Source organism: Eutrigla gurnardus, assembly GCF_963514095.1.
Source record: "Eutrigla gurnardus genome assembly, chromosome: 12".
NCBI lineage: Eukaryota > Metazoa > Chordata > Actinopteri > Perciformes > Triglidae > Eutrigla > Eutrigla gurnardus.
In genome coordinates this window covers 16,239,459-16,266,587 of record NC_139926.1, presented here as the reverse complement: position 1 = coordinate 16,266,587, position 27,129 = coordinate 16,239,459, and the positions used below count along the sequence as shown (strand labels likewise).

The 27,129-nt window shown below is 42.0% G+C and overlaps 1 protein-coding gene across 1 annotated transcript in view; it reads left to right on the top strand.

Moving 5' to 3' along the window:
* b3galt1b (UDP-Gal:betaGlcNAc beta 1,3-galactosyltransferase, polypeptide 1b) overlaps window positions 1-26,971 on the top strand; it is a 45,576-nt gene extending 18,605 nt beyond the window's left edge. Inside the window, exon 2 of the mRNA XM_084023728.1 lies at window positions 24,456-26,971. Coding sequence (XP_083879854.1) covers window positions 24,691-25,674 — 984 coding nt within the window. The 5' untranslated portion in view covers window positions 24,456-24,690 and the 3' untranslated portion in view covers window positions 25,675-26,971. The remainder of the gene's footprint in view (window positions 1-24,455) is intronic.
* Window positions 26,972-27,129: the final 158 nt, after the last annotated feature.

Genomic DNA, 27,129 nt, shown 5'->3' with positions numbered 1-27,129 from the left:
GTAGCTAAACTAGAATATACAACCGCTACACATTAAGTGTTGATAGCTCAGAGGCTTGGTAACGTTCTAGACTTCTATTTGTTGATTTGTTCGTACATGTCAGGGGCGTGTCTAGAATTTTTTTATGGGGGGTTTGAGGGCAGTTGGGGACACAGTCTGTATAAGGGTGGCACCCTGAAATTCTTTTTTTTTCTTAAATGCCCTAAAATCGAACAAACTGATTGAGGGCTCTGGTAGGGGTGGCCAGCATGGTGGCCAATCAGATTCCAGGGATAGCCAGTGACACCCCCAACCACCCAGTGGTCCGTCCCTGGTACAAGTACCATCTATATGCTGAAGTTTAGAAGCAAGCCTCCGTCTTGTACTTTTTCCTCATATCTTCGAATAAAGAGTCCAAATTTGTGACTCTATTTGTGACTCTATTGGCCTTTTATGTAGAAGCCTCACTGTACAGTTCAGATGAAAAAGCCAAGGCGATGCCAGCACTGGCTTTGTAGAAACCTGGTTGAACTCTTATCAGGGTTCGTAACCAAGGTGGACTGGAGCTGGCCCCAGTCTAGTTTTGTTAAAAAGTTTAAATTGTTAATTTTTTTATTGACCTGCAGTTTTTCCTTATCCTCCTAACTGAGTGCAGTACAGTTCTCTGGGACGAGCTAGTGACTTGGGGATATCTGGATACGTGACTCGCTGCAACACCTTGTTAATTGAACACAAAGCTGAGCCGTACAGTGATAGTAACACTGTGCAGAATGTGTTTGTGCATTTGATGTACAGCTCTCAGGGCACATTCTTGCTCACAGATTTGTTTTTAGTTGTTCTCAATAGCTGTTTGGCCTTGAAGAAATATGAATAAACATTCACCCAAAACATACACTGCTTGTTTCTGTTTCCCTCTTTTATTCTGGTGTTCCAGTTTGGAACAAAACATGGTGTGAGATTTATTTAAAAAAAAAGGGCGATCTATTGTAACTGAGGGAAATGTGCCAGCCATCACTCGGATTTTGATATCCAAAAGCAGCCAGAAAATAAATCTTCATTTCACATAGGCACAGAAGAGCCTGGATCTGTATTTAATATTTTTTTTACACATTATATGATCTACTTAATAATATTGCACCAACTGCTCCCTGAAGCCCTTTGCACATTCTGTACTCCTCAATATGTCCCACCACTGAATTACAGTAAAACTGCCAAGACATAATTATACAGACAGTAACTAAGATGAATCTACTTCTGTAATTGCTCCGCAGTTCTATTTCACTCACCATTGACTGTCAGCACCAGTTATTATTCTGCATAACGAGACACTTGTTTTGAACAATGTAGAGCTGCGTTTTGGAGGAAGAGTTTAGAATTTGGAGTTGTCAGAGGCTAAGTATGTGAAATTGCAATTAATTCCTTTCCGTAGTAGGAAATAGCAATACAAGTCAGTCAGACTGAAGCAAATTCCTGCTGGATCCATTTTCAAAGACATTGCCTTTGACAGCTTCATCTCTGGCTTCTAACACAGTAAACCTTAGCATTTGTGGAGGACAGATTTATTCAAAATGCAACAAAAGTAAATTAAACTTGACAATTTTTTATTGTGGTCACAGTCTTCATGCGGGGCTTAAGAGTTCAGGGACCTGAAAGGGTCTGACAGTTTGGAAAATCTGCTTATTAAATGAGAATATTGATGCTCATATCTACACACTAAATATGGAGCTGTATGCAGCAGCTAGCTTAGCATAAACACTGGAAACGGGGGGAAAGAACTAGCTTGGTTCTGTCCAAGGATGACAAACCCGACCACCATGCACTACAGACCTTGTAACACGTTTGTTTAAAACGAGCAAATGTCAAAGTGCAAGATTTCTGCTTCATGGCCGGGAGCTGTATTTGTGAGCCTGAGACTCCAGGAAGTCACTGCCAGAAGGTAGTTTGTGCATCTAATTAGCTGCAAGAAATTGAATAAGCATGTTTCCCACGGTGAAAAAATACTCCTTCATGTTGCCAGAGACTCTCTGTTGCATGCTCTGTTTCCCGTCACTATGGTAATGTGATGTTTGGCGTCTCCCAATTCGGATTCAAGGTTTTGCTTCCCACGTTTTAGTTGTCTCCCTCTGTTCCCAGCAAGTGGAGGTGGACTTTTATATCTCCAGTCTGGCTTCAGGTAATGGACAGTAAATGGGGGGGCATAAAGGTCTGTTACTGAGCTCTCCTTGGATGGAGAGGTTCACCTAGATCAGCAACAAGAATTTTTCTTTTGGCAGTGATGATCAAACACAAGCGGACCCCTGAGGGAGAGGGAGAGAGTGGCCTGGGGGGGGAGTTCGTGGATTGAGTTTTGAACACAAAAGGTGGCAAATTACAGCAAAGGAAGATGCTGGTTCTCCTCTAGTTGGTGTAGGCAGGACACGTTTGTGACGTGTAGGAGCAGGAGATACAAGACCAGGATCAGGATCCGTAGTGGCTCAGGGTAAGTTGTCTTACACCGCATAACATCCTAATTGGGGATAGGACACTTCATTAAAAAAAGGTCTCTGAACTAAGTGGCAGTCAAGGGTCACATTATATTCTAAATTATTAAGCGACTGACCCACTCCAAGGCTCTGGGAGTGTGCGATCACATTGTGACTGACCCCGAATGGAGAAAGCACAGCCTGAACGTGGAGACAGGCACAGACGGGCGCTCAGGAGAGCAGTCTGTTTTTGATTCAAAGAGAGGCGGAAACACAGCTGCACTTCCTTCAACATCTCACACAATCCAAATAAACACAAGCCGTAATCACAGCAGGCACAGAAACCTGCTGTTTTCTCTGTTCTCCCAGGATTATTAGTTGCTCCTCATGTGATCGTAACAGGATCACATCTAACGAGTTTGAGACAGTCTTTTTCTCCTCTCACAGTAATAACGGGAGGCAGATTCTCAAGATAATATTGTATTATGTTATTATAATATATTAAACTTTGATGGCTCTCAGCATGTGTGACACGTCGGCTAATGTTCCAAACGGCTGGTAAACACGGTTTTGGCCAGTGTGAAAATGTATAATGCATATCTGGAGGATTTGAGCACGTACTCCCACTCATGGTACGAGTGTATGCAGACATTGGCCAAACTGTTTGCCCTCAGTTTAGCAAAGTGTGAATCTGGGAAGGGTACTGGAAGGTACCTGTGGACACCAGTTGGGAAAGGTCAAGTGTGCTCCGGGCTAAAGTTGAAGCTATCACAGAATTCCTCATTCCATCAACCATACAGGGTTACTAGCAGAATATCTGTGGGACTCTTCCACTCTGGTTCACCCCTCACTGCCAGTCCAAAAGGAGAAAGGGATTTTTTCCCACCAGCTGAACAATTGTGAATTTAATTTAGTACAGTGTAGATGATTAAGTTTGTCAGATTCTGCACCAGCCACAGTTTATTTATGTGCCAGCCTCTGTTTTACCCGTGATAGTGTACTCTGTTTTGTCATTTGTTTTCTATGGCCTTCTACACTGGCTTATTTTTCTTCCCTTAGCCTTCCAAAGTGACATACCACTGTGTTTCACGATCCTTTAGTATTAAATGCATGTTTGTTTTCATGTTTTGGTTGAATATTCATTAGTAACATTCAGAATTTGCTCCTATCTTTACTAAATTAGTCACCAATTTTGAAGCCAGGTTTTAATTCTGGAAAAAGTACACACAGCAGCTCTTCATAATTATTATGAATATACCTTAAATAATGCACCGTATGCCCGGCCTCAGAGGAGCTCTGTCTCTGACAGGATCTTGTTGGTCTCTGTGCCCAGTAGCAAATTTAGCCGTTCTTGTGAGTAAGCTCAGATGTGCAGCCAATATGCCAAATAGAAACAAATGGCAATGTGTATTTTCAAGTACAAAAGGCGTCTATGCAGGCTGTTGAAAAGGAGCGGGAAGTAAGAATATGGTGAACAATTAAATCTGGAAACATGCCTCACATGCTTTCAGAGTCTGGGTCTTGACTTCCTGCAGCAAACGAGTGTGCAGCACTGCGCCTGTTATTTGCTCTTTCTTCGAACATCATAAACCACTACCATCTTTCATTCCTGACACAAAACTACCTTTTTCGAGGTTGTTGTTTTGCTCTGAATATTTCCTCTTCAGTTCTGTAGCCCCTCCTTTTTGAAAAGTAAGAGACTTTCTTTGTGATGGATATAGATACCCACCAGACCCAGATTTTAGAACCTTTCATAGAAATCTCAAAGATGTGTTTATTTACAGTATAAGGTGTGCACAATGGGTGGCACTTGGGTGGAAGTATGCTTGCTTATTGGATGAGATCAAATCTTCATCTGTTGGTTAGATTTTCCTCTCTTAATGCTAGGTCAAGCTTACCTTCTTCTCATCTAACCCTCGGTAAGAAAGGAAAATTAGCGCATTTCCCGGGATGTCTCATCAGCGTCAGTTTTGGCTTCAGGAGTATATGTACACGTCTAATATTTTCAAGCAAGAAATGTTCTTAATAACCCCACTGCACGCTACCTGTCCATCACCAAGCAGCAGACAGGCAGATTAAATAGCTGTTGGAGACCAAAAGCAGAGCTAAAATCAGGTCTTACATTTGCTAGAAATACAACTCCAAATGAATGATAATGTTATTGGTAAACTATGTGATTTCTGCTGCCCCCTAGTGGATGGTTTGATAGTAAAATAACAATCATATCTAAATAAGTATTTGTCATGCACATACTTATTGAGGTTTTTATCTCAATCACATGTCCTACTACAGACTAATTGGATGTGAGTCGGAGCGTGCAATCGTCATAAAGGGCATCTCGTGGTCATGTCCTCGGAGGCCTTTCACCCAATTGAGTGTGAATAGCATTCGCAAACAGCTGTCGGCTCAACACATGAGGCTTTTTATATTTTGTGTTTCTATGTCCTTGGCGACTTTTACCACAGCCAGAAAACATGGTATTATGGTAATTGACTTTCTCTATTTACATACCACTTAGCAGACTGAGGCTTCCAGCCCGAATGGCTTAGCTGAAGCATTTTTTTTTTTACTGTGTTTGCACTTTTGACTTAAAGCATAATAACTACAATCCCAAACACCCTTAAGTGCCAAATAGCAGCAGCAGCAGGTTTATATATATAGGCTGAAAGGCAGGAGTCACCGAGATCTATGCATGGGTTCTGTCACTTCCCATTTCAGCTGAAGGCTTCGTGCATGATCATGCCTGGATGTTTCAGGTGGAAGAAAATAGCGTCGAACACGTGGATTTGGTGCAACGTTTACCACGTCTTCCTCCACTTTTCTTTTCATTCATCATCTCTGCCCATTGAACTGAATACATCGCCTTGAACAACACTTCAGATGGCGCCAGCTTTCCCTCTGATGAGGTGGACATGAATCACTTTGTGGGCTGCATCAAAGAGAATGAAGATCGTATTGATTTTTGCTTTAAATTGTGTCGCTTGCTGTGTTTCTTTTCATGATGGAGGTGACTTACTGCGTTTCACCGATGCCATTCCAAAAGCATGGCGTTTTTTTTTTTTATGACAGCGAATATGTCACTTGGCAGAATGCCCTCGTGTATTTGAATGCTGGACGTCCGTTATATTCTCTGCCGGGATGCTGTGAGGACACATGGCCAACTGCTTGAATACATGTATTTCTGGGGCAGTGCTTGCTTTGGCCATCTGCTTTTAAGAGTTGTATTAATTAACTCCTGGACAGCATTATTCATTAGCTTTCTGAATACCTTTTGCTTTTAACAAGTGTGGGTGGAAAATGTAATTTCATTTATAAACAATGGACGTGTTTCGTGGCTCACCTTTTCTTTTTGCGCTGCTATGGAAATTAAGTTCCACCTCTGCACTCAAACTGTACCATTTACTTTCTACATTATTCAGGTTTTACAATCGTCTATTTCATCTCACGTGGCACTGACATGCTGTTTCGCAGCAGTTTCTCTGGAGACACTTGTCTGCTGCTAGCTTTCTATAACCTGTATCTGTAATGGGAGCCCTAGAGCTGTACGTCTACCAGAGTCTCTCAGACGGCTGTGTTGGCTCTCCACTTTGCACAGCCCCATTGTATAAGACACACAATACAAAATATGAACAACACTGTGTTCTGATCTATGTGAAAAATAGTGCTGATCCTGACTCGGGAAGCTGGATGCTCACCATCAGAAGCGTCCCATTTTTCACTTGGCGATCAATGAACACACAAAAGATCGGAGTCTGTGACAGAGTGACTCACGGCGGTGGGCTGTAATTGTGTTTGCCTCACGCCCTTAACTTGCTATCATAAATTATCCACAGCACCCTGATGTAAATGGACTGGAAGCTACGTAGCAGCCGGTTTCACTGCAGTCAGCAAAGGGAGCAGGCTGTTCTTCCTGCGCGTCGACCCTGGTTCCCAACATATGTGGACACATATTCCAGGGGAAGGCCGGTGAACCAAGGAGAGCCTGTGCTTTTTTGAGGGTCGCACACAGAGACAGCTGGTCACAAGAGAAACTTTTTGCATGCTGTGTGTTCATGTGTGGGTGCATATGATAATAATAAAAAATAAAAAAAAACACTGGCCTGTGTGTGGGCGCGCGGCGAGGACAGCAACTTCTGCAGAAATGCATTTCTTTATTCAGCTGCGCACGTAACTGCGAACACCAAGTCGACAACGTGTCGCGGTGAAGTGCTTTACAAGAGGTTTGGGAGATCCTCTTCACATGGGGCGATAATAGAATTCAGTGTCTTTGTGGTTGACGGGAAGCTGCAGACAGATAATGAGGAAAAATGACAAATACTTCTGCATAGTGATTCCTCATTATTGCTGATGTTACACAAGAAGGGGGACAGGCTGTGCTGACAGGAAGGTCATGCTTGGCTATTTACATGAACCGGGCCCCGCGCGTTTGGAGCACAGGCAGAGGAAAAATCTTTCGGAGTGCATTAATGGCGTAATGGAAGCTTAATTACTTCTCCCGTCACGTGCGGCTCCCACGGCTGCTTTTACTCTATCAATACATCTCAGCCGGGCTTCATAAACCACACATTTACAGACCCCTATTAACCCGGAGTTGAGAACCTGATTAGGAGTGGGTTTGGTAGCAGTTTTCACAGTCAACTAAATTAATGACCTTTTGCTTTTTTACTATTCTTCTGCAATCAGCATTTTAAAAGATTTATAAGTGAGGCAAGGTGCAGCATCTATAGTTCTTTATCATTACTTCCATTGTTTTATGTAACTTCTGTGCTAACGCCCACCATCGTCAGCATTTTAACTTCGTTGCACCATTAAAGTTACTGGATCTTTCAAAGTTTGTGTGAAGCAGATGAGTATCAGCTGGTCAGCTTGAGTTCACAATCCATGTCAGGAAGCACCTGTGTGTGTGTGTGTGTGTGTGTGTGTGTGTGTGTGTGTGTGTGTGTGTGTGTGTGTGTGTGTGTGTGTGTGTGTGTGTGTGTGTGTGTGTGTGAGTTGAGATGATGGAGGTCACTCAGCATTTTCGGTGGCCGTCTGGACAGATAACCCACCAACTCTGAGAGCAGTTGAATGGAGGCATTCTTGTTGGCTTGTTCGCGTGATAAATTATGGATATAGCCTCCGTCCTCAGAAAGAAATGGGTTAGACGGACAAATCTCTTTGGGTCAAGTAAAACCGTATATTTTTTACCCTGATTGGTATCAGGGTCAAAAATGCGTGGCTACCAGCTGATTAGTCGCATCCAATCAAATTCATGGAGGTTTTACATCCATCCATCCATCCATTTTCTACCGCTTATCCTGTATTTTTAGGGTCGCGGGGGGAGGTTTTACAGTGTGGCCAAATTAAAATGACACACTCAGTTTCCCTCCACTATCACATCCCCCTGCTTACGTGTCTCACTTTTGGTTTTGCCGATTAAACTAAGACTTAACGTGCTTGCTGAATGCACATTGCTGCTAGGATTGCTTGTGAACTCCATAATTATTTAAACATTGCCGTAAATGATCAATATCTTCACATACTCTTAGTAGCTCTGATGAGAATTTCATCTTGTAATGTTAAGTGCTGAGATACCTGTGAAAATAATTAATTAAAAGATTAATTAGGGAGCTTGTCTTGTGTTATCGTGTTATCACCGTGCTTGGTGACTAATTGGAGCCTTGCAGTAGCGCCAGGATGTACAGAAGTGTATTTATAGTCACATGTTCCATATACTATGCAATAACATCCAATCTCATACAAGACAAGGTATAACACATTAGATTCACAGTGTGTACTTAGGTTCACCTCAACACCTCTGTGCTTCCTGCTAACTTAACTCCCTGCACCTCCCCAGCCTGCTGCATTATTAGCATTAAGGTGTTTTTCTATAGCAGATGTCCGTGTTCAGTAGAGGAAGTGGTGTTGTTTTGCTATTTCCCAATACAGTACCCAAAACATCGTAATTTGTCTACGATAAGGACACATTTGTATCACAGACTGTATCATTCATGAGATTAATTTTCAGGATATAGTCGTTAAAAGACAGTTGCTGTAATACTTTTCTTCTGTGTCAAGTTCAGCTCAATATCTCTATTCTTAAAGAATGCTTTACTTCACATGCAGAGTTAGAAAAACTCACTTAATGAATCCAGTCAATCTTTTTACACAATAAGTCGTTAATTGTATGAACACATCTCTGATAAACACAACATTTAAAGTGGTTTTCATGGTTGTCTGGAAAGTAAGTTTTGCAGCGTTAGTCAAATAAGAATGTCTTAAATCGAGGACGGCTCTAGCTCTCCTCCACACTCCCCACAAACATAAACTAAGCTCTGCTGCAACATCAATACACCCTACAACTAGAGAGCAGTCTGCAGTGAGCCAGGTTGAGACCCCTCCAAAACAACAACAGCCTTTGGAGAAATGCAGCAAAAGGAATTCAGCACATAAGGCCACCTAATCAACCGCAGGGAAAAATAAGCTCAGCAGTTCCAAAAACTCAAAATAATAATCTAAGTGTAGTGGGTAGGACTGTCGCCTCACAGCGAGAGGGTCCCGGGTTCGATTCCCGGTTCAGGCTCCGGTTCCTTCTTTGTGGAGTTTGCATGTTCTCCCCGTGTCAGCGTGGGTTCTCTCCGGGTTGGGACCTGTCTGTCTCTACATGTCAGATAGACTGGTTACCTGTCTGTCTCTATATGTCAGCCCTGTGATAGACTGGTGACCTGTCTGTCTCTACATGTCAGATAGACTGGTTACCTGTCTGTCTCTACATGTCGGCCCTGTGATAGACTGGTTACCTGTCTGTCTCTACATGTCAGCCCTGTGATAGACTGGTTACCTGTCTGTCTCTACATGTCAGCCCTGTGATAGACTGGTTACCTGTCTGTCTCTACATGTCGGCCCTGTGATAGACTGGTTACCTGTCTGTCTCTACATGTCAGCCCTGTGATAGACTGGTTACCTGTCTGTCTCTACATGTAAGCCCTGTGATAGACTGGTTACCTGTCTGTCTCTACATGTCAGCCCTGTGATAGACTGGTTACCTGTCTGTCTCTACATGTCTCCCTGTGATAGACTGGTTACCTGTCTGTCTCTACATGTCTCCCTGTGATAGACTGGTTACCTGTCTGTCTCTACATGTCAGCCCTGTGATAGACTGGTTACCTGTCTGTCTCTACATGTCTCCCTGTGATAGACCGGTTACCTGTCTGTCTCTACATGTCAGCCCTGTGATAGACTGGTTACCTGTCTGTCTCTACATGTCAGCCCTGTGATAGACTGGTTACCTGTCTGTCTCTACATGTCAGCCCTGTGATAGACTGATTACCTGTCTGTCTCTACATGTCAGATAGACTGGTTACCTGTCTGTCTCTACATGTAAGCCCTGTGATAGACTGGTTACCTGTCTGTCTCTGCATGTCAGCCCTGTGATAGACTGGTTACCTGTCTGTCTCTACATGTAAGCCCTGTGATAGACTGGTTACCTGTCTGTCTCTACATGTCAGCCCTGTGATGGACTGGTTACCTGTCTGTCTCTACATCAGCCCTGTGATAGACTGGTTACCTGTCTGTCTCTACATGTCAGCCCTGTGATAGACTGGTTACCTGTCTGTCTCTACATGTCAGCCCTGTGATAGACTGGTTACCTGTCTGTCTCTACATGTCAGCCCTATGATAGACTGGTTACCTGTCTGTCTACATGTCAGCCGTGTGATAGACTGGTTACCTGTCTGTCTCTACATGTCAGCCCTATGATAGACTGGTTACCTGTCTGTCTCTACATGTCAGCCCTGTGATATACTGGTTACCTGTCTGTCTCTACATGTCAGCCCTGTGATAGACTGGTTACCTGTCTCTCTCTACATGTCAGCCCTGTGATAGACTGGTTACCTGTCTGTCTCTACATGTCAGCCCTGTGATAGACTGGTTACCTGTCTGTCTCTACATCAGCCCTGTGATAGACTGGTTACCTGTCTGTCTCTACATGTCAGCCCTGTGATAGACTGGTTACCTGTCTGTCTACATGTCAGCCGTGTGATAGACTGGTAACCAGTCTCTACATGTCAGCCCTGTGATATACTGGTTACCTGTCTGTCTCTACATGTCAGCCCTGTGATAGACTGGTTACCTGTCTGTCTCTACATGTCAGCCCTGTGATAGACTGGTTACCTGTCTGTCTCTACATGTCAGCGCTGTGATAGACTGGTTACCTGTCTGTCTTTACATCCTGAATACAGGATAAGTGGTGGATAGACGATGGATGGAAGTACCGTGCATAGATAAACAGCACCGATACACATGCAGACGTTAGCGGCCAAAATCTGATCAAATAAGACATAATAACAAAACCAGCGACATTGACAGCATTCATTCGTATTGATTTTTGCCAAACACAAAGCAGAGCCAAGACAATACTTAAGCTAACTAACAAAACGCACGCACATTTGAGGCTGGCAGACGACATGACAAATGGGCATCACCAAAGATCGACAGCAGGGAGCACACCATGAGACGTCTCCTTCTACTTCTCCCAAAGTCCCATCATGGAGGGAGATGGGATTCGGCTGTTGGCAGGCGATCTTCTTTCAATCTGAAGCCACATTCTACTCTTTATTAGTCAGGCTACAGTACAATATGAGTAGTCTACACTGCATGCTGCTCAGAGGAAGAAGCTTAATATATTGCAGGCATTTCACTTTATGAAACGTATACTGCAAATGGATAACAAACTAATGTGCTCATTAATATACGCTACCCCAGTACTAAGTGGGAAAATAGCTTGCTGCTAGAACATTAGAAATAGTCAGAGCTACTCTGCTAAAATGCTACTGGGGAATAAAACTAGTGGTGCACGACTCCCCAACCCAGGCAGCACTAACAAGTCAAATCATAGGCAGCTTTAATACACTGCCTTATTGCAAAAGATGCCTTATTGCAGCAAATTGTTTCTTTGGTGAGCAGATCACTCCTATCTCAAGTAGCTCCAAGGCTTCACTCCATTTACACAGAAAAGGTCCATCTAACTTTAAATGTGTGTGTGTGTGACGGGTGTGTGTGTGACGGGTGTATTGTTGGGGACTCAAGGGAGAGCAGTGTCGTACTCGATACATTCAATATTAATAAAGTTTGAATAAACAAGCAAACAGCAGCGGGCGGGTCTGGCTTCAGGGCTCTGCAGACAGGCACGTCGTCTGCAGCGGGTCCACACAGGCCATGGCTCATTGGCTGCTTTTCACTTTTGCTGCTGGATACGATTCCAAGCAAATGCTTCCTCACTTTCCCAACGAGCGGTTCTCCGCAACGCTGCAAGAAGCACTTCCAGGCCGAGCAATCGGCAACACGGGCACAGGGGGCGCGCCGGTTTGAAGAAGTACACATTGATTTTGCTTCATTTTCACTCTCACACAATTGGTGTTGTGAAATAACAACAAAATGGAAAAATACAGAGTATACCCTGACATTGTGATCCCTGTTATGCTTTTTGTCTCTTCTTGCAATTGTTTATTTCATAATCTGTCATCTGCAAATAATCACCACTTTCTTGAAACTAGATATATTGGACTTGCTATTTTTTATTATTCGGTTTCACCCACTACTGAGAACTGCTTTTAAATTGTTAATTTGAACTGAGCTGAGCAACATTATATATGAAAAGTTGAACTGTGTTTTACCTTAACAGACTCAGCTCATGTTGAATTAATTCGTCTTAAGGTAAAAAAAAAATCACTAAAATTGCAACCTGTTGAAAACATTACCATGACTACGTCAACCGTGCGTCAAGCTCTGCAAGACTTACTTTCCGCCCTTTTTGCAGCAGACACGGAAAATTATAGATTCCGTCATTCAGTGCATTCACCATCTGGGTTATTCTGATCAGGGCTTTTAGAGAAAGGCTCCCACTAACCCCTCTTTTTGATGTCAGATATGCTGTGACAGCCTCCATAGAAGTGACCCATAATTTATCTCTTCTCCATCTAAGCCTTATTTATTCCTGCAGAGGCTGCTGCATCCTGTTTCATCCTCTGAAATGCTGCAGAATGAAACTTGGGGCGAAACTCTCGCCTGTTTATCTCCAGGCTGCTGTGTTATTTCTACTCCAAGGGAAAATGTATTAAGAACTGATCTGAGGTGTCATCAAGAGGGATTACTGGTTCCCTACATGTTGAAATCAGGTTGTTAAGGAGATAAACTGGATTTATGGCCGCTCAGTTAGTGACACAGACTTCCCCTTTACTCTGCATTGCATATTTGATGCAGCACATCCCTTTTTCATAGCACATAACTGCATAAAATCATCATCATCAATCAGGATTTTTGTGCAAAAGGAACATTTTAAGATGGGAAATCGACATTTGGTTCCTTTCGGTGCACTCAGTACCCTGTAACCTCTTGAAAGCACATGTCGAGGACAATGAGACTTTTGCAGGCAGGTGGAAAGCAACAAGGTCTTTTTTTTTTAGATGAAATGGAATCAGCACATATGGTGATGCTTGATTTGTAGAGGACATTTTTTTGAAGACATTTTGTGAGTTGAGAGCAGAGGTGAAGAGATTCATGGGAAAATGGCAGAATAGACGTCTCTGAATTTGATGATCCAAAATGGGTCCTGGATCATGCTTCCCTATGTGGATGTAACAGAGGAGCTGGACGATCCTTAACCTGAATCTAAAGGTCTCTGGTCAGCTCATCACAGACGCTGCTGTGATGGAAGAAAAGCTGCCTCCACAAAACTGAGATTGTGGAAAACTTTCTGCAAAAAAAAACAACCTCAGTCATTTCACAGCAGACAGATCTCATGTGGAGGAGGGAACGGCATTCACTGTTGATGAATATACCTCTGCTTTCCAAAATCTCTATCAGCGTTTTGCTGACTCGTGGTACCATTGACACCTTCCGGTTGTTTGCAGACCCCTCTCAGCTGATGTTGACAATGACCAAGGTATTCACACGCAGTGCTAAATTAGCTAAAAACTCAATTCAGAGCGGCACAGGGGAAAGGCTGTCCAATTTCTAGAAGCAATTACCTCCATCCTTCAGAGCTGTCCAAAGTTATCACTCGACTAATGTGCCTTTTTGGAAGCACGTACCTGTGTGAGAGACTCTTCTCCATTATGAACCTTAATAAATGCAAATATACAGGTCCAGATTAAGTGATGGCCATCTTGAAGCTGTACTCAGGGGTCACAGCCGTGACCTCCATCAGGGCAAATGTGGCTCAGCTGTGTGAAAAGAAGCGCTGCAAGGTGTCCTCTCAGCTCAGACCTGAGGGTGAAAATACACTTTAATTACACCCCCCTCGGCCATATCTCTCATTCTGCTGCTCTGGGCGAGAAAGTAGATGACATCACTGTTACTGCTGTGCCAGTACTGGACTGTCTCATTGGTCATTGCAGGCGTTTTTTCAGAAAAGGTTCCAGTCTCGCGAGTATAGCATTCCCCGCACCGATGATGTGAAGTGCCTCGTTCGTTATGCATATCCCCTCGTTAAACGGCTTAATGTAATAAGAAGACGTGTTTTTTCCCCCCACTTTTATTCATGAGTAACTCACAAGCTCATTGAGCCCCAGACATCAAAGCTGCATTAGGTATCCCGCAGTTTACTGAAGTGTACTTTGCATTTCTGTCTTTTATTTTGCACATCTCTATTTTCTACATCGCTCACCACTTCTGAGGAGCGCCATGATGAGGAAAAACACCTTGAAATAGGTCAGTAGAGAGACCAATCAGCCGCAGCACCATCTGTCCTTCTAATGACTACCTGGCTGCTCTGTGATGTGACACGGTTGGCTGGAGAGGCTCCGTAGCAAAACATCCTCTCATTAAGTCTGCGTTTCTATCCAGCTCTGTACAAACGTCTCTTTGTATCACACAAATAACACATCGTAGCCCGTTATCAATGGGAACGGAGGTGGGGATGATTTTATTCTATGTATGTATGCAGTCTTCGTCTGTTCTCGATGTGTCCGTTAAAATTGGAATACATCCCTAAACTGTAGTCCTGTAGCACTCGTGGGAAAATGTCCACCGCAGCAGAGTTATGATCTACTTCAGGGTTCCTATAATCCTATGAGTGACTCACAATCTAAGTACATAAAGTAGGAAGAAATGCATTAAACGTTTAAATAAATTATAGGTATCCTGCAGGCTTAAAAATGTGTTTGAAAGCTGCGAAGACAAAGCTGATTATGCACACAATCATTGTTTTCATTATATATATTCTGATCTTTTCACTTTTGATTGTTTATGTACTCTCAATTAAATGCTGTACAACAGAGGTCTTCATCGTTTTCAGGCCATGGCTGATAGTGACACGGTGGAGGACCCCCCCTATTAAATATCAAATTATGTTGCTTATTAAACCAGGCCAATAATAATGTGTAGTGCAGGCTTAAGTGCAATGAATAAAAGTACTTTGTAATTATGCATTTATTCAATACTAAGCCATTAAAATAATAACTGTTGAAAGATTCATTTATTTATAGAACATTTTTTATTTTATATTGGCATTTCTAGATCACAACATAATATTTAACAAATAGGACAACTTATATCAGCTTATTATAGGTTGTATTCATGTTAATTTGGGTGTATTTTGGGACATATTTACGATTTTTGGAAGAAAAAAAGCTTGGGATCATGTAATTTCGGGGACCCCCTACAGTAACTCTGCGGACCCCCTAGGGGTCACGGACCCCCTGTTGAAGATCTCTGCTGTAGGCTACACTATACGTTTCTTGAGTTGACAGAAGATTTGGAGGCATTGATCTGTTGAGGAAAAAACAACACACTTAAATTAGAGCTCATATAAAGCTTGTTCACTATGTAAGTGATCTCTAATGTAAATGGTGAGTATTTTGGGTTCGAAGGCTGCTGCTTCCAGACTTGCCAGCATTGCCATGGCAGTGTATATAATAATGTATAATGCAGATCTGTGTTAAAGTGCCTGGTACCACCATGACCATGCTTTACTATCGGGGAGAGACATTGTGCTGCGGTGGAGGAAAACCATCACACAAACAATTAAATGTAATAATACAGTTACTGTAAACCAGACTATCAGATATATTTAGAGGCAACAGACTCTTGGTTTACCTCAGCTGCATGACCGGCAGTGTGTGACTGATTGGTGCTGCTCATCCACACACATTAATCACATCGCTGCCCTCAGAGCGCACAGTGGGCGGTTATTAGTGACTGTCGGAAAAAAACAACACACCTAAAAGCCGGTTTGAGTTCATTTGACCGGCAGGTAAACAATACTTTTACTGTTTAAGCAGTTAATAAGTATGAGTGAATATGTTGGCTGTTGATGGAGGATACGTCAGGGCTGAGTGGAGCCCGATGGTCCAGGAGCCCATGTGTGTGCCAAGGCCCGGATAGCCCCGATCCAATTTATACCCCGGCTAATGTCAGAAATCCAGGGCACTCTCTGTAACATTGAACACATCACTCATACATTGTGCTTGCTTGACATTTGAGAGCTGATTCTTAAATGTGCAGTTGGCATTTTGTGTAAGATAATCTTCTGCATAATGATGACTCGCTGGAAGCTCTGTAATCTGTGTCGATATTTTTCATTATTTGGGACATGGAGTAATAGTACTTCATGTTAATCAAAGGGTGTCAGTCATGTTTGGGGGTTCTTTTACACAGACTGGCAAAATATCTGCATTTGCTCTCGACTTTGCTGTATAACGCTATGTTTCAGATTCACTGTGGAAAATCTGTTCCTTGGTAACAAAGCAATCTTAAAGCTGTCGACTGCTTTTATTGAAAAAGATCTTGCGTACATCTTTGTTTGTTTAGGATTGAGATGTTTTGCTGCTCTGGAACAGACTAGTCAGTCGTGTAACAACAGTCATAATTCATAAGAGACAGACTTATAAACTCCTGCCAGAGCTTATAGACTCATATTTAATTCCTTATAGGTGTGAAAAGTATTGTTGGAGTTGGATGGAGATCAAAGAGGAGATCTCATGAATCATTTGAATCATAGCATTTCCTCTCGCAGCATCTTATCATAAACACTTATTTCATGGAGTAACTTTTAAGTAATATTGGGAAAAAAGAAAGTGTCAGCAAGTTTGTACACAAAGAGCATGGGTTTCTTTGCAAATAACAACATCTATTGTGAACAATATTAAATAAATAAAGTACCTGATATTATAGATCAAAAGATGAGACGGCATTCTCTGCCGTGTTTCTTTCTTTTCCTTTTAGAAAGACAGTCATGGCTTTAAGAGGGAACAGAGGTTTGGTTTCCTGTTCACATTAGAGTTTTGGCCTCAGTAATGAAGGCTCCTTATCATATTACTTGAGACAAGATCCAGAAGTGGAGAGGGACAGGATACTGAAACCAGACACAGTATAGCCACTAACCCAATGGCAGTGTTTTCATGGGAGAGAGTCGACGATTCTTCGATAAGCTGCATCGAAGGAAATGCTTTAATTTCTGCTTATTGGATTTCTTATTTAACAAAAGTTAAGGAAACGTACCCAGTCGTCCTACACATCCTCCACACATGCTGCACGCTATAACCCCAATATCTGACACAGCACTGTCCAACATTTGTGGTCATAAATGATTTGCTCTTTTCACTTTATTAATAGTGTATAAGACGTGGACAACATGCATCGAGAAAAGGCATCCAATGAAAAGTGTACATTTTTCAAGTAAAGCAACAATTAAAAATGTAATAACATGGTGCCTAACTGATTGACACATGGAATTAACCATCTTTGTCTTTCTTCCACCCCTAAAATAATCCTTCATTAGGCTACAGACTGTAAAGTAAAGTGTCAGTAACTAATCATTTTCTTTGCATTATAGTTACGGATGAAAGGACTGCCAGACATCATTGAATCATTCAGGCCTCAATTAGTCGTGTCATGTTTTTCTACCCGCAAACAAATCAGGAATAATTAGTACAATCCAATCAGCAATCCGATGATTTAGAACATCATATTCACTGTTTACTTAGTGCTCATTATGTTGTCTTATCTATGTGTATGTAGATTAAAGTTATTGGCCATCACAATGTTAAATTGGCTGTATAATACATACAATACAATAGAACAGTTGGACCCCATTGATGTACAACCGAAGCATGTCAATGGATTGTATATATTATAATTATATGTAGTTTTTATTTTGAATCAGTAACGGCTAAATTGTATAATAAATTGTCGTGCTCTTCAGTTAGACATTGAGAAATAGAGTATCAGCTCATTTTGTCACCACACAGATGTTTGCTGTGTAAAGCTGGCAATAAAGAGAACAGTTGTCATTCCTTGACATTTTCTCAGTGTTGTGACATTATATTTCTCCCAAGCCAGCTGTGTGTAACAACGACACGTCTGTGATGCTTCCAAGCTCCACGAGAGCCAGTCGTCGTTCATTCAGAAGGAGCTCATCAAAAACGGTGGAAGCGGTTCATGGCTTCATATTTGAAAGTAGTTTATATTTTCTCTTTTTTTTTCCCCCCCTCCCTCCATGTCATGTCCTCAAAGTGAGCATTTTTATTCCGCTGGCCTTCCTTTGGAGAGGGGAACAAAGACGGGTGGGCACTGTGCAGCATCTGTTCGGCAAGAAAGAATTCCTGGCATCTCTCCAGCAGGACGCCGCTTTCCTGTCTGTCTGCAGCCTTGCTTTGAAAACCTCCGACTCACCATGTCTCATCGCTAATATTATTCGGCAGCACCTGATGGCAGAAAGGTTGGAGCAGTCCCCGCGGTAACCGTTGGCTCGGGATCTCTGACTCCGCTCTTCATCCTCCAGTCGCTCTGTCGCCGTTATTACTCCTCTGGCTGGGCGCCTGTCATCTTCAAGGCAAACATGGAAAGTTTCAGACACAGCTAATGATTTATTTACACATTCTGCTGGGCCAGAACTTCAAATTAATTTGAGCAGATTTCCCAGCAAATGCATGAAGGTAGGCTCCCTGCGACATATCTGTGTTCTTTCATTGTTAATAAGTACAGTAAAGGCCCCCAGGAGTAGATGCTGCCTGAGGACAGTATCCTGCTGATTAAAAAGCAAATATATTGGAATTATGAATCAACGCTTGCACAGCACAACAAACTGTCCACACTTGTATATTAGCCTACAATCATGTCTCCACCAGATACATTTAAATATTTGTTTTTTTCAAAATATGACGATATGATTTGATCCTCATAGGCTTGATAGCAGGATAGTTCGCATCATTTGAAGAAAACAAACGCACCCTTAAATCCATTCTTCCTTTTCCGTTTCTCTTGTGTTTGTAATTTTGTCTAGAAAAAGACTTCCCAACTCTTTAAATGTCGAAAATTGAAAGAATTCTCTCCATTTACTTACATGTTAGAGCAGCTCAAGTGAGAAAGGTGAGGTGAGAAAAGCAGTAAAATTCATTAAATGCACCACTAGAACATATGAATATTTACTGCCACCCCCTTTTGATTTAAATGTGTGTTTAAAACCTGAACAACCATTCACCAGAAATCCCTGTGTTACACCTCACTTCCACATATGCATTAAAAAAACAATTGCTCTCGCCGCAGTGGGTCTATTATAAAGCCAATCCTACACACGACTGGAATTATGTGCACAGAAGAAATCAATCAATCCACCCCAGAAAACCAGTGTTGTAGATATGTATTTAGTTAGAGTATCAATATTTAACTGATATTGATTTACTTCAAGATGTGACAAAACTCGAGGGAGTTCAGCTCTCCAGTTTGATGTTTTTCATATAAAAAAAAAACGACATTGAGCTTAATGTAGCTTCACTCGTTTAATTGCCGGTACAGATTTCCCTCCAGTCTTTAGCTTGCTATAATAACAGAGCATGATAAAAACTCTCAGCATAAAATATGTAAATGACAACATTCCCCTCGTGTTTCAGTCTGGGAGTAATAAAGAAGACGAGAATCTGTGGGAAACGCAGAATCTGATTCTTTTGTTGGTTTCAAATCAAATCCCATCTCCCTCTGCAGAGAGACGGAGCCGGTGATTAGACTGTCAATGTTGCATGAATGCTTTATTTGATCCTTTTAAAAAAGCAGAACATGTTATTTTTGCTCTTTTATTTCAAGGAAAACTTGAAACACTCCGTGCACAAAGACTGTTCAAGTTTTGAAATGAATAATATTTGCATATTCACCACAAAAATCCATATTACGCAAATTATTGTTCAAAGCATAGCATTTTAATATCTTACAATAAGACATAATGACTTGTTTAATATGTGAAAACAAAGACATCGTTCATCACATAACCATTACATTTTGAAATCCAATGTATTGAGATTAATATGCCTTTTTATCCTCCTTCATTTTCTTTACAATATCAGAGTTTATTGTACCATTTTCTTTAATTCCAGTTGTTTTCATTTAACAATGCCATTTTTCCCAGTGACTGTTTTATTTGATAATTTATTCATAAACTCTTCATGTCATGACTAACCGGGTCGGGGGCGGTTATGAGTTATGTGTTAGATGTTGCCTCAGCCTGAATGAGTGCTTACTCAATGAAAGGCATTGAGAAATAAAAACTGACACTGGGCAGAGAAAAAAATAAATCAGCACAATTAATCTCACAAGTTCATGTTATTTAATTAATTTTGAGCACCTTGGGTTACCATAGCAACATGGAGAAATAGACAGTAGCAAATAATACTGGGCACAGAACAAAGTAAATAATGATATAAATATCACTCCGTATACTAATATATGACGTATCGCTGCCGCTTAAAGTCTAGACTACAATAAACCTCACAGGCTTATTCATGTTTAAAACATCTGGGACAGTTGAACTTTGTCTTTTCAACTTGGCTTTTTCTTTGATTCAAGTTTTATAATAAGAGTACCAGAAGAATATCTCAAAAAGTACAGAGAGGTTCGAGCAAGAGAAACACATTTTGCTGGCTTTTCTTCCCGTTTATTCCTCATTTTTAAATCTCAGGATTTAACCACTGTTCCACTTGATGTGCGACAATTTTCATCTAATTTTTCCACAAATATCTGCTCCATCAGAATTTCATATGTCATTCAGTTATTTGTTGTTAGAAAATATGCACATTTACAATAATGACACAACCTTCATAATGTCATCTGCATATTACCGTAAATGTAAAGCAGCTGTGGTCTTTGCATTAAAACAGCACGGTGTAGATATTCAGATACACCGCATGTCTCTTAATTAAGGTCGGCCATTAGTGTGATTTGTGATTAAAAGTACAACCAATATCATTAATATAATATATGTATATAAGATTGTTGTCAAATGAAAGCAAAGTAATCAATTTACATTTTGGGCTCAGGCTCTCAGTACTCCAGCTTCTTACCAACCAGTTAATTCAATCTGGCAATCTATTAGCTCTGAGACATTGCTATTGGAAAAACACTTCAGAGAGCCGTCTATAGATGGTCGCGGGGCCATGAATCAAAATGTTTTTGTTGTGTGCAGAAGAGAGTGTAATAGCCCACCAGTCTACCAAACAGTCAACCCAGGGGCTCGGAGAAAGAAAATGTCACATGTTGATGAATGGCTGTCTTATTGCTGTGCTGCCCGTACACGTTAAACTATTGCTATATTATAAATCATGATAAATTGGGTTCCTGTTGGACGCATGGGCTAATTATTGCTTCATTTCATTCCCCGTCACTGTTGCCTTCCCAGTACGTTTCATGTCCCGAAGGTCCGATTGCGCACCGTGTTCCTTCCCATATAGATTCATATTGGACTACGGTCACGGGCCTGACCCCGTCACACAGAGTGGGAGATTTCATAACTGACTCTGTGTGACATCCCAGATTATGGAGACTGATTAGAATAATAGCTCTGCAAGGGTTTGGCCGCCTGCCTCTGCTCCATGCAACAGTCATCAAACCACAAGCTAGAGCAGCCATGTGTCTGCTGCACACAACCAGAGGCTGGACCTGAAAAACAACGTAGCCGCTAGTTCAGAACAAAGAGTTTCCCCTAACACAGCTGATAGGTGATGGGTACATTTGCTAGTATAAAAGTCACAAATGTGTTACTTGTATTAGTGTGTATCTGCAAGTATGTGCTTACTATAGTTGGCCATTGTTAACATCACTTATGATACGTTCCGATTTTATTCCCTTGCTGTTGAACAAAGTGAGAGCACATTTTAGATATGATGAATAATTCTGTCGACTGAGAAGTTCATTTGCATTTTTCCAGAATCACAACGGTGGATAGTTCTTCATTATCTCACTGAACATCAAAATATGCTTTCAAAAAGGTTATTATCATTATAGTGTTCCAAAATGCAGCAGCTGACTGACTTTCAGCAGATCTCAAGTCTATCTTTTGTTCTTTTTTTTGTTAATAAAAAGTCCTCAAACATATTATTACTATGATGCTATTAAAGATCCACATTCTCTTTGTAGAAAGTCTTCATTTGGCCACTTAGCCTACTGGAGGTCCAAGAAGGCAGCAGAGAGCATCATTGCGCCAGGTCCCTTTTTGCTGAGAGCAGATTGCAGATAACAAACATCCAGCCAGGATAATACATCTCTCATAATCAGGATCTACATCACACTGTCTCTCCTCCTTCCAGCTCTCTCTCATATCGTGTTCATATCTCACTGACTGATATATGCTGCCTCACGACTCCACAGCAAATAGATATATTATCCGTCTCTCCCACAGAGAAGAAACACACGCATGTCTGATATTGAATGGAAAGTGATGCGCTGAATGATGCACAGACATCATGACCATTCCACAGTGTGAAATACGAGACTACGAGAGCCGAGACGTTATGTAATTTCTCTCACTCTCTTGCGCCGAGAAACATCTCCAGCTCGTTGCGAACTAATGAATGACATTTGGGAGGAGTAAAAAAAATGCCCTTTCATCAGCATCATGCAGAGTCTGGGACAAATTGAGTAATCTAATTAATTTGGTGGAGTTTGCGTGCGCAGTGGGAGACGGAGACCGGCTCAAACGTGTTTGTTCTGGGGAGCCGCTGGAGGTTGTGTTTTACAGAACGCCAGCCAAATGAAATTGCATCAGTTGTGTCTCGTAAATAGCTTTGCTTCCGTCCGGAAAGTGAGACTTCAAAGTGGCAACGTGACTGCGAAGCGGCCCTGGTCATTGTGCACACGTGCCTCGTTTTTTGTGTCGCTTTTTCTGTTTTCCCTTTGTTATTAACCTCGGAGCACTCTGCCTTTACCCTCCTCTGGAATTAGAAAATATTGGCTTCTCCGTGTATTTTCTTCCATCTGAGTAAACTCTTGTTAAAGGGGAACGTTTGTTTGCCTCTCTATATCCTTTGTGATCTCAGAGTAATTTCACAAGATGGGGAGACGTCTGATTTTGCTGAAAGACCTCTGGGGAAAAGGGAAACATAAACTGAGAAGTAACAACATTTGTGAGTGACGCCAAATAAACAGCACAGATGTGACCACAGTGCAACATAAGATGGCATATGGTGCACTATTTTCTGTAAGAGATTCCTTCCACAAAGTAGGAGACATTTCTTTTTCAAAGCACTGTACAGTATCCTTTGATGTTAATGTCATGTCTAAGTACTTTGGTATAGAATATGGGTATAGATTGCAGGTAATTGCAGTCTATTGTTAAATGGAATTCAAATTATGCTCCAATTTATCTGCTCAGCCCCCGTTTTTTGGCTACTCTCCCACTTTGAAGATGTAAATGTGGGGTTTTATTACATTATGGCCATTCCCCTGCGAGGTGCTTTTTCTGTTCTGAATGAAAAGAAAAGTTGCTGAGAGCCCTGAAAGCCAAGAAACGAGATATACACGCTCGCTCATACTGCTCGGCCACCTGGGCAAAAAGGCACAAAGAGAAATGGCATTTCAGTGTCCACGCTGCAGAACTACCGCTCAAAGACACATTTATGTCGGCCCAATACCAGGCAGACGGCATGTAGCGAGGCAGCACTGGACAATACGGGAGAAGAAAAAAATCACCCCGGGGGAGATGTTCCCTTTGTGCCGTCATATCACACTGTCATGCAGAACGCTGCGGACCCCACAACTCCTTTGAGCTAAAGGACGGGGGGCTTATAAACACATTTTGGTTTTGGCTAATGATTTGAGTTTTTTGTCTGCTCTTGTGAAAATGTCAACCTGTGCACTCAGAACACGTGTTGAACGTTGAAAATGTCATCACATCTGTTCAGTTCTGATACGAGATCTATTTTCATTACGTTACATTTCGCTGACAATCCCCAAAAAAAAGGAGAAAAAGTTGTTTTGTTTGGTTTTTATTATTTACTATTGTATTATTTATCATTCATACAGGCATTCACTTTATAGTAGTAATTGATGGCTTTCATCCAAAATAAAATGATACCAATAGAAAGACAATTAGGATGAGACAAACCAAAAACCACAAAGCAAGAAGCAACAAAGACACATCTTCAAACATGTGATAGTCTCTCCAGTGGCAAACGGAGATATTTCATATTACTCTGAAATATCAGGGGGCGCTCCAACCATTTTTAATATTAAGAGATCTGCAGCATAGAAAGGGTTCATACCTCCCTCATAATTGGAGACTTATCCCTGTTCAAAGTGGAGTTAGCGTTATATCTATCCAAAATAAATGCTTCATCTCTTTTTGACTGACAGCCAAAACATTTAAATTTTAAGGCATGACTATGTAAGATGACTACATTCATTATTTTCACATTTTAAACATAATGGGGAGCACATAGGGTCATATTTACATTGAATAGCTTTGGTTACGTGTAGTCTGTGAACGGTCTTGTATTGGGTCTCGGAGGATTTCAGATATATTTTGCCACAACTCATCATCAAGCTGGGACCCAAAAACACTATTTTAACAAGCATTTTATCAATAAACTCATCATTTTCTTACCAAGAGAAGAAGCTTTTAATAGTGGGGGGGTGTTGAGTATGAGGCATCAGGATGACAGGCATCAAGTCTCTGCAGGCTACACACTTTGAATGTATTTATTGTATGTATAAATATATGTATATACATATATATATATTACACATGTCTCTCTCTCTCTCCCTCTCTTTCAGATCTAAATGGCGAAGCAGCAGTGCCCTCGAGATAAATTGGACAACTATCCAATTTTAAAGTGCTTTGCATAAAAACAAACACAGCATCACTTCTCTGGGAAGTAATCCATTACTGACAATTAATGTCAAGCTGCACACTGGAGCAGCTTCATGCTGCCTCACTGGGTGAATCACTGCTGATGGAAGGAAAGCCTTATCGGATCCAGCTGATCAAAACACACCTAAATGCAGCATAATGCCTTCGAAAGTGTCATGTTTATACCTGTTGACAGTGGTCTGCTGGGCGAGCGCTCTGTGGTACCTGAGCATATCTCGCCCGACGTCCGCTTACGTCGGCCACATGTCCGTGCCTGTCCGCAAGACCAAACCCCCCAAGAACATCACCTTCACCAACATCCACACCCGCTCCCTCAACCCGCACGCCTTTGAATTCGTCATCAACGAGCCCAAAAAGTGCGAAAGCGCCGCCCCCTTCCTGGTCATCCTCATCAGCACCACGCACAAGGAGTTTGACGCGCGGCAGGCCATCCGGGAGACCTGGGGCGACGAGAGCACCTTCGGCGAAGTCCGCATCCTCACCATCTTTCTGCTGGGCAGGAACACGGACCCCGTCCTGAACCAGATGGTGGAGCAGGAGAGCCAGATCTTCCACGACATCGTGGTGGAGGACTTTATCGACTCCTACCACAACCTCACCCTCAAGACCATGATGGGCATGCGCTGGGTGGCCACCTTCTGCCCCAAGGCGCAGTACGTCATGAAGACGGACAGCGACATCTTCGTCAACATGGACAACCTGATCTACAAGCTCCTGAAGCCCACCACCAAGCCCAGGAGGAGATATTTCACCGGCTACGTCATAAACGGGGGTCCTATAAGGGATATGCGCAGCAAGTGGTATATGTCCAGGGACTTGTACCCCGACAGTAAATACCCACCTTTCTGCTCGGGCACCGGCTACATCTTCTCAGCGGACGTCGCCGAGCTGATCTTCAAGACTTCGTTGCACACGAGACTGTTGCACCTGGAGGACGTGTACGTGGGACTGTGTTTGCGTAAGCTGGGTATACACCCGTATCAGAACAGCGGCTTTAATCACTGGAAAATGGCCTACAGTCTGTGCCGGTACAGGCGGGTTATCACCGTGCACCAGATCTCCCCGGAGGAGATGCACCGCATTTGGAACGACATGTCCAGCAAGAAGCACCTGAGATGTTAAAGGGAAGGACCCGAGGGCCACCGGACAGCGACTTCTCTCATTTTGCCTTTTTCTCCTTTTTTCCAAATCTCATCACACCGAGTAATGTATAAACATGAGGGCTGCTGCGAGTCTCTATTTCATGCGTTTTGCTATCATCCCTCTTTGTCTATTTCTGCTGTTTTCACCTCACGATTGTCAAAACGGATGCATGAGACTTAGTAAAGTGCGTATTCTCTCGCATAAATAAGATGCGGTGTCTGTTGTTGAAAACTGATTCCTTCATGCATTCTGGGTATCAAAATTGAAGCGGAATATTCTTTGCAAGCATTAAGTCAATCAGCGTGAAGCAGTAAGTAGTGTGGCCTGATGGGGAGAGACTGTTTGAAGTAGACGACCTTGGTTCAAGCCCCGCTTAAGTGTCCTTGTGCAAGACACTAGATCTCGACCAGCTGCCCGGCTGCGGACTCAGCGCCCTGATCTTCCTGTGGGAGAGCAAGCCAGAAGACAGTTTCCCTGCAGGAATCAATAAAGGATTAAATGACGATATTGAATCTATAATATTAGACCTTTTTAGGTCGACTGTTTAGATTAAAACTACATTTACACTCACGCTGCTCTCCCCTTTTTTCCATCTTCCTTATGAACACAGTGGGATATTCGCTGCAGTATCTGTCAGTCTCCAAAAAAGAGGAACATTATTTTTGTCTTTCAGTGGTAAAACTGAAACTATGCAGGCGAATTCACTGGCTGCTTTTTTTTTTTTTTATGAACTTGCCTGATGTTTTTTGTTTACATTGTTATAAATTCACTGCCTCTTCTCTCTGAAAAAGTCTATTTTGATTTTTAGATGCATTTCGTTTTTCCTCCTCTTTGACATTTTGATACTGGAGGTAACTGTGTCTCAGCTAACCAGCTCCTCATTACTCCTGCTGCTGCTGTTGGTTGTGTACGCTGTATGTCAGCAGCTATTTCAGCGCATCGCCTCCTCCACGTATCAAGAGAAATGCAGTCACGTCGTGCAAAGTATGAGTTTAACTGTAGCTACGACCATTACAGACTGGATGTATTATCATATGTATCTTGCATATCAGTGATTACTGAAGCACTGCTACCGACATCATGGAAAGATTTTCGCTTCTCAGAAAATGTGGCTTTCATGGCCAGATTTCTTTTTTTTTTTTTTTCAAAGGTTTTGTAGTATTATAAGCTAATGTGACATTAACTGTGAAAGCATCTATCCCGCAAGGGGGTGTTATATATTGTATGTTTTTTATATTAAAAAACAGATACTTGAATAATTAAAGTTATATTACTGCTATCACTTGTCTGTTTTGATTTTTCCTGATTTGGAGAAAGTTACTTTGTGTTTGTAAATAAAAGAGTAGGTTCTTCTATGGTAGTTACAAGAATATGGGTGCTGCTTATTATATTTTTCTGCAGAAAACATCTATTGCATATCTGCTCTACCATTCC